The 12,113-nt window shown below is 51.9% G+C and overlaps 5 protein-coding genes across 5 annotated transcripts; 4 read left to right on the plus strand and 1 right to left on the minus strand.

Annotated features, from left to right (window-relative positions):
- Positions 1-229: 229 nt before the first annotated feature.
- Positions 230-1,701, plus strand: EDD37DRAFT_505428 (2-dehydro-3-deoxyphosphogalactonate aldolase). Its single transcript, XM_062813542.1, has 2 exons — positions 230-1,152; positions 1,202-1,701. The coding sequence occupies exons 1-2, from the start codon at positions 331-333 to the stop codon at positions 1,667-1,669; spliced, it is 1,290 nt and encodes a 429-aa protein (XP_062667985.1). The 5' UTR covers positions 230-330; the 3' UTR covers positions 1,670-1,701.
- Positions 1,702-3,558: 1,857 nt separating this feature from the next.
- EDD37DRAFT_505624 (triacylglycerol lipase) lies at positions 3,559-5,158 on the plus strand. Its single transcript, XM_062813544.1, has 2 exons — positions 3,559-4,144; positions 4,192-5,158. The coding sequence occupies exons 1-2, from the start codon at positions 3,775-3,777 to the stop codon at positions 4,971-4,973; spliced, it is 1,152 nt and encodes a 383-aa protein (XP_062667986.1). The 5' UTR covers positions 3,559-3,774; the 3' UTR covers positions 4,974-5,158.
- Positions 5,159-6,237: 1,079 nt separating this feature from the next.
- EDD37DRAFT_505627 (chromosome transmission fidelity protein 4) lies at positions 6,238-9,044 on the plus strand. The gene is made up of 3 exons (XM_062813545.1): positions 6,238-6,490; positions 6,540-6,691; positions 6,738-9,044. Exons 1-3 carry the CDS (start codon positions 6,296-6,298, stop codon positions 8,905-8,907), a joined length of 2,517 nt encoding a protein of 838 aa, XP_062667987.1. The 5' UTR covers positions 6,238-6,295; the 3' UTR covers positions 8,908-9,044.
- Positions 9,045-9,181: 137 nt separating this feature from the next.
- Positions 9,182-9,655, minus strand: EDD37DRAFT_611597 (uncharacterized protein; the record flags this gene model as incomplete). Its single annotated transcript, XM_062815296.1, has 1 exon — positions 9,182-9,655. The coding sequence occupies one exon, from the start codon at positions 9,653-9,655 to the stop codon at positions 9,182-9,184; it is 474 nt and encodes a 157-aa protein (XP_062667988.1).
- A 510-nt stretch (positions 9,656-10,165) lies between these two features.
- Positions 10,166-12,074, plus strand: EDD37DRAFT_505635 (transferase family-domain-containing protein). The gene has a single exon (XM_062813546.1). The coding sequence runs from the start codon at positions 10,616-10,618 to the stop codon at positions 11,978-11,980; it is 1,365 nt and encodes a 454-aa protein (XP_062667989.1). The 5' UTR covers positions 10,166-10,615; the 3' UTR covers positions 11,981-12,074.
- Positions 12,075-12,113: the final 39 nt, after the last annotated feature.

Below are 12,113 nucleotides of genomic sequence, written 5' to 3' on the forward strand. Positions count from 1 at the left end.
CCCCTCCACAGGCGATCCACGTCGTCCTCCATTCGTTACAACGGCCAACTCACGGTCCCTCTCTTACATATGCATCCTTTCTCCGCCGCCGGCTTCAACTCGACCGACCAGCGAGAAACTCTCTGTAGTGTTGCCGTACTGCCTCCAGACAAATATGGCCGATCCCGCTCGTCCCTTTCCGTGCTCGCACCCAGTGTGTTGCTCGATAAACGAAACTCCTCCTCGACTGCTCCTGCGGTTGCAAACGACAGCATTTTCCAGGACAGGTAATCTCGGCAGGAGTTCGCCAGATCAAGAGATAGGAAACCATATATAACGGCACTCTTGACCATGGCATCGGTCAAATCTTTCCCTACCATTAAAACCGTTCGTACCTTCGTCATTGAAGGTGTCGGCTCGGGCGGCGACTACCACAATGTCGAGGGTGGTCACTGGCTGATTGACAACAAGATCTCGACACCGATGAGCAAATGGGAACGCTATCGGAAATCACGTACCTCTTTCGGCATCAATGTCCTGGGTTCTTTCTGCGTCGAGATCGAGGCCACAGATGGCACGAAAGGCTTCGCCACAGGATTCGGGGGCCCGCCGGCGTGTTGGCTTGTTCAACAACATTTCGAAAGATTCCTCCTCGATCGCGACCCCAGAGACGTTAATGATCTGTACGAACTCATGTACAAGGGGTCAATGTTTTATGGACGCAAAGGATTACCAGTGGCAGTCATCTCGGTCATCGATCTGGCTTTGTGGGATTTGTTGGGAAAGATCAGGAATGAACCAGTATACAAAATGATTGGTGGTGCCACAAGAGACAAGTTGCACTTCTACTGCACCGGGCCTGAACCCTCAGCAGCTCAGAAGATGGGCTTCATTGCAGGCAAGGTCCCTCTACCATACAGTCCAGATGAACCCGACAGCCTGAAAAAGAACATCGCTTTCCTGAAGAAGCATCGCGAGGACGTGGGTCCTGACTTTCCCTTGAGAGTTGACTGCTGGATGTCCTTGAATGTGACTTATACCATTGAGCTGGTTTCGGAAGCCAAGAGACAGAACATCAATATTGATTGGTGGGAAGAAGTACTGTCGCCAGATGATTTTGATGGCTTCGCACTGTTGAAGCGCGCACATCCTGATACAAAATTCACAACTGGTGTAAGTTCGACCTATCCATAACCCCTTACCTGTGCTGATGTCTATTCAGGAACATGAATACTCTCGCTATGGCTTCCGCAAGCTTCTCGAAGGCCGCAATGTCGACATTATCCAGCCGGACGTCATGTGGCTTGGAGGTCTCACCGAGCTCATCAAAGTGTCTTCGATGGCAGCAGCATACGATGTGCCGGTAATTCCACACGCTTCAGGGCCATATTCATATCACTTTGTTGTCAGCCAGCATAACTCGCCGTTCCAGGAGTACCTTGCCAACAGTCCGGATGGAAAGAGTGTGCTTCCTGTCTTTGGTGATCTCTTCTTGAACGAGCCAATCCCGACCAAAGGCTATCTAGACGTCAGCGTTTTGGACAAGCCTGGCTTTGGTCTGGAGTTGAACCCAAATGCGCGTCTAGTCGATGCAACAGGGTTGTTGGGCATGAAACCGCAAAAATCGTTGACACTGCCAGAGGAGAGGGAGCATGCAAAGACCAATGGGGCCGTGAACGGCGATCAGTGAACGAGGATTATTCGGGTGTTGTGAAGTCCGTGAGATGGTACGCATACCCTTGTCTTTATGTATGTCACTGCCGACTGCGGTCGCTGTGAACACTTTGTAAATGCCTAGAGAAGTTACGAAACACCTTCGAAGTGAATTGAAGTGAACTCCAGCTGTTGATGCATCTCTGTTGGTGAATGACCGCGCTTCGTCTTCCTGCCTTGCATTGGTAAGAATTTCCAGATCGAAACATGCTAAACGTCTATGCATCAGGAACCAGTGATACATTCATTCTGCCAGTACCACTACACCGCCCGACCACATCTATTCCAACTTGTTGAAAGGTTTTATCTTCCGACATGACAGTGAAATTTGGAATTGTTGGTGTACCGGCCACTGATGGGTCTCGTGGAAGGATTTGCCATACTCGATCGCAGCTTTACATACGCAAGAGTAGGAAAGGAAACGGAAAGAAGAGGGACATGGGAGCCAACAGCAACACACGTTTACAAAATTTCGCGAAAACAACCGAGACACAGATCAGAAGTGTTGACATCAAAATGGACGCCTACCCACCTTATCTCGTTACGTCTTCCCCACCTGGGCTTCTAGTCAAGGGCAGCACATGCAAACTCATCATGCAGCTTCATGAGGCGACAGTTCGCACAAAGAAGATACCCAAACACCATGAAACACACGCCGCAGATCTCGCAAAATCACTCTCCCGCAAGGCGAAAACCGAGCGTTACACTCCGGCAGAGATCAACCTGATCATCCAGACCTGTAAGGCGTTGCGACTTGATGGCTTGTCCCCACTAGCCACCGAAGCGTGGGAAAACGAGCCGATAGAGGGATGGTGGTACAAGGAAGACAGTTATTGTGGGTCGTTGAGTCGACAGACCCCGGTGTCTGAAGAGGTTGCTGGGTATGACTGCAATGATGGCTGGTGGAGGGATAAGCAGAACGAGAAGTATAGGGACTGGGAGAGGTGGGGAGAAAGCTCGATCGGCCCAAAGCATCGCAGAGGAGGTGCCCGAAGAGTGACGAGAACAAGTCGAACTCGGTGAAGGGCTGATGGAGTTGTGACTGGCATTGAAGCGGCGACCGTTCTCAGGACGAAGGATTGACCGACGGTGATGGAAACCCACTCGGGGACAACGGCAACATCGATAACGAAGTGCTAATCTCAAAGTGTTAGTTGGCTGGTTGCAGTCAAAGGTTGATTGGGAGGCCTCGCAACTGAGTGAGAAATAATGAGATCCAACCTGAGGAGGCAGGACCTGAGGTCAGCTGTCGTCAAACATGGACCAGTCACAATGCATAGGACATTCCATGCGATCTTGCACCGAACTATCGCACATGGGTGAGATCGATCTTGATGGGGACATCGATGACTTCTGGTTTCAGAAGGGGTTGAAGTGGAGGAGAATCAATCGTCAGGTACGAGAAGATATGTCAGCCTGGTCATCACTCAGAATCCTTTCGCATCTTTGATCCCAGGTGAACATGATTCGCGAGTGCTGATCATCCCGTATCTGTCTGACATGCTTTCAGGCTCCTGCAATGCGAGCTGGTTGTCAATGCTGGAGGTCCTTGTCACCTTGTGCGAGAAGCTGAGGACCATGGTTCTGCTGCCTATATCAGGCATTTTTGTGGTTGTACAAGTATGTCCGGAACAAGGAGAGGTATGAGACAGACACAGTGGTTGTAAGAAGATTTTGAGATCTCCGGACTTTTGGCTTTGGATCACTTTAGCACTGGTTCTCCGCATCATAGGCGACCAGATGACAACCTGGAAGATAGTCCACCCCAAGATCTCCACCGGACTTTGAGCCCAATCATCGTTCCTCGCTTGCGAACCAGCCCAGTCAGATCATCTCCGAGGGGCACTTTAGGGCACACGAGTCTGCACTCTTCCCGGCCTGTATCGGCATTCATCAAGTCCAGACTTTTGCCCCTCCGCATGCAGCCGCCGCGGTCATTTCGACGGACGTGCTCCTCATGAAGCAACGACTGCTTTATTATTCAGTCACGCCTCTGCCTTCTTGGTATTCTCACTGACCTTCAAGGCCCGGACGGGGTCTGGCAGAACTGGTGCTAGACCATGCTGTTAGCCCTCCATTAAGATGAACTCGCACGATCTTCACATGCACGATGTCGCCCATGACGGCTCTCAACCGCCCACAATTCCTCTGCATAATCCTATTCATCCTTCGGTGGTCGATCGACTCGATCCTGCCTTTGTCAAATTGTACGATGCCTACATCGCGAATGGGCCTCCTATGTCGACAGACCTCAACGTCGTTCGTCATAACTATTCGGCCCTGTATTCGTATGCGACGGCCCCAGCGACAGGCGTAGGTGGCATCGGTGAGACTCAAGTGCCGGGTTGGGACAAATATCCAGGCGACATCAGTGTAAGAGTCTATGTACCACCAGGAGAAGAGCCAGGCCAGCGCAAAGTATGGCCGGTACATTTCAATTTTCATGGTGGAGGTATGCATGCTATGTTTTGTATGTCTTGCTCGGACTGACATGCGCAGGCTGGGCTGTGGGTGATCTCGAGACCGACGCACACATTTGCCATCACATATGCGCCTCCGTCCCCTGCTGTGTAATAGACGTCGAATACCGCTTGATCCCAGAGTATCCCTTCCCGATCGGAATCATGGACGGTCTCTCAGCCGTGGCGCATATCCTGACGAACCATAAAACCTTTTGCATCGATGCGAACAACATCACCTTCGGAGGAGAATCATCTGGCGCAACGATTGCCCTTATCCTGAATCATCTATACAGGGATGCCGGCTTTAGTGACAGACTGAAAGGTGTCATCGTTGGAACACCCACCATCAGCGACGTGCGCAAATATGCAACACCAGAAATGAGCCCCTGGCCTAGTATGCGAGAGGCCGAATTTGCGCCACTCCTCAACTGGGAGAAGTTGAAGTGGTTTGACACTTTCAAGTGGATATCTCTGTCCAGCCTACACCCTGGCACCAAACCCAAAGAACAGAAGCGAGATATTTCCTGGTTCGCCGACGCCATGAATGCTCCAGACTTTACGAAGCTCGCGCCCTTGACTTACCTTGCGACCGCAGAGGTCGATCCACTAAGAGATGAGGCTGAAGCTTATGCCAGAAAGGTCGAAGAAGCAGGTAATAAGATCGTCACGAGAAGATTCAGAGGCGTTCCACATCCGTTCATGCACATGGATGGTGTCCTTCCTCAAGGACGAGAGTATGTTCAGGATGTCATCTCACATGTCCGGCAATGCTTGTACCCGCCGCAGCAGCCGCCAACCACCACTCCGCCCGAAACCTGAGGCTTGAGATGGATTTCTGAGAAAGCAATTTTCAAACCATCGAAGATGGGCGAACTTGTACCAAGGGCTGTGGTCATGCAAGTACCAACCATGTACGGTCGTGTTCTCGTCCTATTCAAGGAGCAACCACCCACTCTTGTGATCTTGGACTGGGCCTTGGAAGAAAGTCCGTGTCCGCCGAGTGTGCCATCGAGGGGTATTTGGTGCAAAACCTCGTTTACTGGGAACAGGCCTCTCCCACACACCTGAAAGCGAACAACGTTCGACTGCCTTAGGACTTGTGGTCAAGTCTGGGTTCAATTCCAGTGTGAAGTGACTGCGACGACTCCAAATTGTTCCGAAGGTGCAGATTGTATTACAGTTTGTACAATGTACAGAGCACCATTATCGTCTCTACGTGGAAGTGCTTCGATTGAGAGCACTGTGTCTAAGCCTCCATGTCGCCTCCTTCTCTATGCCAGCGTCCTTTGTCGCCGGAAATTCATGTTGGAAGTTCATATACTGCGAAAGAAGGAGCTCGTGCATACGACTTGTTCGAGCTCGAAGACCTTATGGGTATGAGGTCTGAATAACAGTTGCATCTGGTCGTGTCAAAGATGGCCATATATGATGCTGACTGTATCACTTGATAAGTCTCCGAACGAGCTTTTAGCTTCTTGCAACATCTTGTACAGCAGAGCATTGAGGATGTGGATTATCGTTTGGAAGAGTCCGGCTGCATACTTTACCCTGATATGCTTCTCACAAGGACACCCAGGGTGGTTGCAGAGTGCTACTTGGTGGTGATCATGAAGTCTGCTTGGAGGTGATCGAGACCATTTCGGTACGGGACGTGCGCTGGTGATAGAATGTCGCAAGCCTATTTCCAGAAAAAGTGGCACAGTCTGACCGATGTAGCTCACCAGGTTCAAGTAATTGCCATTCTTGTTGTCATCCCAGAGTCCTTCACACACAACGATACAACAATGGCCTCTAGCCTGTGGAAGGCCATCAGCTTTACCGTACGGTGCTGCTATCTTGCAGTCGAGGCGTCGACTGTTGTCAACCAGCTTGACCTCGAACTTGTGTCTTCGACGTGCGGCCTTTCAGACGGTGCCCGTTTTTCTGGAAACAGGCTCCGTCGGTAGTCTGAAGATGGCGGCATAGTGAATATTGAGCCTCGCAATATGAATTTCTCCCCGCACGAGGCTCCCTTCGATGCGGGGAACGCGTCGTCTGGCACGCGTCGCGCGTTCTCTTTAGTTGCCTGCGTAGTACTCTTTTGAAGCATTGGAACCTGGGAAGAATCATTCAGCGACCTAAAAGAATAGCACACAGATACAATGCCTGAACGACCCCCGTTTCCGGGCCGCCCTGCTCAGCCTCCTGGTCCTACATATCTACAATACTCTCCAGACGGCCAGAGATTGGTCGTCGCCGGAGTAGGGAACTTCGCCCGCTCCTTCAGAACCGGTGACAACGGCGAACCGGATCTGCTGCCAGAGACCCACGAGGAGACTCTTGCCGCAGCCTCAGGAGTATGTGCTCCGGAAACAATACAGAGAAATTGTGACTGACAAACACCAGAATGATTATGTGATTCTAGGATGCGAAGATGGGACGGTCTGCGAATATGCTGTACCATCTGGAGATCTCAAGCAGATACTTGTGAGGACAACGTTACCGATTCGAGATATTGCACTGTCTCCGGACCAGAACTGGATTGCTGTCTGTAGCGAGTAAGTCTGACGCAAACCCACCACGGCCTATGTCTGACTTTGCCAGTGAACTCGAGATCAAGATTGTCAACCGACATGACATTGAACAGATCACGATCCTACGAGACCACCCGAAGCCAATCAAGCATATTACATACGATCCCACGGGAAATTATCTCGCTGCCTCATGTACGAATGGCCTGATCTACGTCTATGCCATGGCTGCTTCCGAGCCTACCCTTTTCAGAACCATCGATGGAGTCATCAAACGCCTGGAGACCGCCGAGGCGGCTACCTCGAGATGCGTGTGGCACCCGGATGGAAGAGCCTTTGCATGTGCGACACCCACAAGAGAAATACAAGTCATATCAGTGGAGGATGGAGCACATCAACGGATATTCTCAGGAGCACACAATGCGGACATCACATCTCTGGCTTGGTCACCCAATGGTGCCCTGTTGGCAAGTGCAAGTGCAGATGATCAACTTATTATATGGGAGACCAAAACGCAAGACATATTGAGACAATTCAACTACGAAAAGATTACCAATATCGCCTGGCAAAGTGGTGGAGAGAACATCTTTAACTGGACAACGTCGCAGGGCGAGCTCTTTATCATTCCTAACTTCCTCAAGGACGAAGCACATGTTAAATTGCTGAATGGTCCGCCAGTAAGAGCACCCTTCTTTCACGACCCTCTGGAGGACAAGGCTGCAGCTGTGAATGGCCGGAAACCGCTCGTAAACGGTCAGGGAAAACGAGCTGGTACACCCGACAGCTTAGACCAGCTGCTTGGTCCTGAAGACGAGTATGACTGGATTGAGGACGATGACGGTGCCGGGTACATCAACGAGAATGGCAAAAGACCAAACGGCCATCTCGGTGCTGTGAAAGGCTTTCCCGCCAAACGCAACAAGCAGGAGCTGTGGCAGCCTCAGGTCCATGAACCTTTTCAGCCCGGCGCCACCCCGTGGCGGGGGAATCGAAAGTACCTCTGTCTGAATCTGATTGGATTCGTATGGACGGTCGACCAAGACACACACAACACCGTCACGGTCCAGTTTTACGACCGCGAGGAGTACCGAGATTTCCACTTTACAGATTCCTTCCTCTACGACAAAGCATGTCTCAACAAAAATGGCACACTCTTTTCATGTCCCGCCAAAGATGATCAACCGGCAGTGATCTTCTATCGACCTCACGAGACTTGGACAACACGACCCGACTCCCGCATCACTCTGCCGGAAGGCGAAGAAGCAAACTGCATCGCCCTCAGCGACAGGTATATCGTCGCAGTCACCAACAAGAACTACGTGCGAGTATGGACACTATTCGGTACGGCAGTACGATTATGGCGAATGAAGAGTTGTCCAGCCGTTACTTGTGCCGCTTGGGACGACTATGTCATGACAGTCGGAAATGGTCCTGTGGGAGCCGACGGCTGCACGCAGTTGATGTACAGCATAGACGATGTGAAACGGGACGAGAATTGCCAGAACGAGGATGTCCTCGCGTTGGGCACTTTGCGTCCTGATTCGGAGGAGGAGGAAGTCAGTTTGAAGACGGTCTTCTGGAGCGACGCCGGTGACCCTTGCATTTACGACAGTAACGGCGTACTGTTGACGCTGATGCACTGGCGGACACCAGGCCAGGCGAAGTGGGTGCCGCTACTTGACACGAGGTTGCTCGACAGGTTGAAGGATGGCAAGAAGGAGGAGACGTACTGGCCTGTCGCTGTTGCTGCGGAAAGGTTCCATTGCATCATTCTGAAGGGCGGGGACAAGAGTCCGTACTTCCCACGTCCGCTGCTGACGGAGTTCGATTTCCATATCCCCGTGGCGCGACCTGTGGAGAAGGGTGATGATGAGGACGAAGAGACAAATGCAGCTGCTGCGGTCAGGTTGGAAGAGGCGTTCGTGCGGTCGTCGGTCTTGCTTGGACTTGTGGATGATTTGGTTCAGGGTCTCGGCGATCGGGCTGGTCATGCACAGAAGACGGAGGTCATGAAGCGTGAGATTGACGTCGACAAGATCCTGCTGCAGTTGCTGGCGGTTGAATGTCGCGAGGGTGACGATCGGGGAATGAAAGCTTTGGAGATTGTGGGCTTGCTGAAAGACAGAAGCGGAAAGATGCTGGAGGCTGCTGCTAAAGTTGCGGGTAGATGGAATCGGGCTGTGCTTGAGGACAAGATCAGAGACTATGCGGAGCGGAGGTTGATGGGTCTGGAGGAAGAGTGAGTTCTCCGGAAGACCGTTCGACTTGATGATGGGTACGGAAAGAATTGGGTGGCGTTTACAATGAGCGGTCGGTGTTCGGGTACAACGGTCTGCATGCACGGTGTCCAGGAAGTTCATGACCGGATTGAAGTCCTCAGCTTCTCGAGCGCTCATTTTCGCGCGTCTCAATGACAAAACATTATACATGAACCATATCTATGTTGCCACCTATCCTGCTGTTTTGGAACGCCTTGTAATGCCATCATGCCATTCATAACTCGTCAACGTAATGCTCCTACTTCGACATCGCCATATACCCTCCCAGCAATGCGAATACAACGCCAGCGACAATATGATGCGTCGATGATCCTGGCGTACCCTTACGTTGAGTAATGATTGTATCCCCAATCATTGATACTTGGTTGCAAAGAAGCAAGATGCCCGTCGTTTGTTTGTTCCGCAGCAGTGTGAAGACAAGCAGTGACAGACCCAGAGCGATGTTGCGCACTCCAACAACTGCTATGAACGGATTCTCCGACTGAGTCTCAGATGTCGATGTCGGCGTTGCTGGTCGTTCTGTGTCTTTCTCTGACGTGGAATCCGAGCCGTGCTGGGACAGCCACGCTGGAGATCTTGTCGAGGGAAGACCGAACGAGGTTGCGAAGTCGTTGGGCTTGAGGATGCCACGGACGCCAGCTGCTGTAGCCATGAAGCCGACGAGGAGGGCTGCCACTTGGGCGATAGTGGAGAGAAGGTATTGGACATGCATTTTGGCGGTAATGATATGGGAACTGAGGAGGTAAAGGGTGAAGATACTACACAAGAGCATACCTCTCGCATAGTTAAACACCTATGTGGTTTATATGCTGAGTATGGCACATGCCTCTTGCTGGATCTGCTTGTGCACCCGGAAATGCCGTTGTTGATGACTCCGTCATATCGTCATACATACCGTTGTAGATCCTTGAAGGTTCACAATTCAATGGGTCTTCTGCAAAGTCCGTGGTCCGACCTCTGACTGAGTTCAGGATTGCGTTCAGGTACAAGTACGGAATACTGAGAATGCGGATATTCCTCTCGGCCCGCTGCGGTAACATTGTGAGGAACATTGCTTGAGATATTTTCGGTATGATGGATGTCACGATGTTAAAAATGACCTGAATTGCGGATTGAGGCCGGACGGAGGCTGTGAGACAATATGGACATTCTGGACTGTCTGACATCTTTCCCTAAGAACTCCACGGCCTTCAACGTTGATGAGCTGCTACCGGCTTAATGACGTCTGACAGGATGACTTGCATACCTGCAGTGCAGTGGACGGAGTATCAAGCGCCGAGAGCCCGATGCGAAACGCAAACTCCATCATCTGGGGGCCCTCATCAGCTGCTTCTCAAGCATATATAAAGTGATACCTTTTCGAGCTGCGCGTCCATGCAATATCACGTACGCTGGGAAGCTTAGACACCGTCGCTTCACAGACGAAGTGGTCTTTCCAGAAGTTGAAATAGCCTCGAGCCCTCTGCGGCCGGTGCCGTCGCCGGCCCGGTCGAAAGAGGCGCGGAAGGCCCCAAACAAACCCATGAGGAAACCCGTCGGAGAGGTTCAAAACTTGTGTGCCATGTGAGTTTTGTGCCGGGTTTGTACTGCTCGCGGTTCCTTTTGGGACATGGCAGCCGACGCGTCTGTATCGATGTAAAGCAGGGTTTGTGATTGATAATCGTCCCTAAAGATGGATTCAGGAGCCGGCAACGAGAGCGGCAAACTGTTAGATATTGAGCTTGACGTCCTGGCACAACAACCCCGGCTCAATCGGTTGTACACTCAAGTCACGTTATGTTTCGGACTTCCCAATGACTCCCCCTTGCTTGAGTCAAAGATCATCAACAACCTGAAGAGAGGGATTGATCGGCTGACTGCGAGTTTCCCATGGGTCGCAGGAATCGTCGTCAGCGATAATGGTGCATTCAAGATCCGCCAGTCTCAGGACTCCTTGGCTCTTGTTGTCAAAGACTTGAGGAATGACCCCGACTTCCCTACATGGGACATCCTCAGCAGATCCAGTTTCCCATTCAGCATGCTCAATGAGGACATCATTGCACCTCACAGGACACTCGCAGACTCCGACACGAGCACTTCAGGGCTGCCAGTGTTTCTAATCCAAGCCAACTTCATCAAAGGAGGTCTTCTCCTCACTTTTAACGCCCAGCACGGGTCAATGGATATGGCTGGTCAATCCCAAATCATGCGACTTTTCGCAAAAGCTTGCCGCGATGAACCCTTTACACCCTCAGAAATTGCCATTGGCAATCTGGATCGCAAGACCATCATCGATATCCTCGACGATGACAGTGATGACGAGTTGCCCAAGCATACTAAAAAGACTGTATCACAAGGACAATCAAAGCAACCTGGATCGCCAGAACATCTGGTGTGGGCGTACTTTATCTTCTCTGCCAACTCACTTGCGGCCCTCAAAGCTCTCGCCACGGAGGCAGTCCCGGCAGACAACTTCGTTTCGACAGACGACGTTCTGAGCGCGTTCACATGGCAGTCAATATGCAGAGCACGCATGGCACACTTGGCCGACCAGCAAAGCCGCGCCTCAACACTCTCCCGAAACGTCGACATGCGGCGCTGCTTGTCCATCCCTCCCACATACCCAGGCTTTGTCACACATTCGACCGTGCACACGTCGCCTGTCGATGTTTTGGTACAGGAATCAGTAGGTTCTGTCGCGCTCCGCCTTCGCTCGGCCCTCAACGGCCCGACAGTGAGCCATCAGACGAGGCTGCAAGCAACTCGAATCAAAGGCGGTAAGGACATGGCGGCGTTCGCGACCTCGAGCGTGCCCAAGCTTGACGTGCGGCTGAGTTCTTGGGCCAAGGAGAAGTGCTACGATCTTGACTTTGGTTTCGGCAAGCCAAGTGCCGTGCGGAGACCGCGGTTCACCCAGGGCGCCAGGGAGGGACTGGTGTATTTCCTACCGAAGGCGCTGGGTGGTGAGATCGCGGTGGGAGTATGTCTGAGGGGGGAGGACATGGAGAGACTTAGGACGGAGGAGGAGTTTGGCCGGCTTGGCACGTATATTGGATGAGAGGATGGTATGTTGCTTACGCCCTCCCGGCCTGGCTTGTCCTGTCCGCGATTCTCTCATGCGACGGTGGCAGCGTTACCCACTGCTACCGGGCCAGTCGAAATGTCTGGGCGTATGACTCGAAAAGGAGGTC

Source organism: Exophiala viscosa (assembly GCF_022695815.1).
Source record: "Exophiala viscosa unplaced genomic scaffold EDD37scaffold_9, whole genome shotgun sequence".
NCBI classification, from domain to species: Eukaryota; Fungi; Ascomycota; class Eurotiomycetes; order Chaetothyriales; family Herpotrichiellaceae; genus Exophiala; species Exophiala viscosa.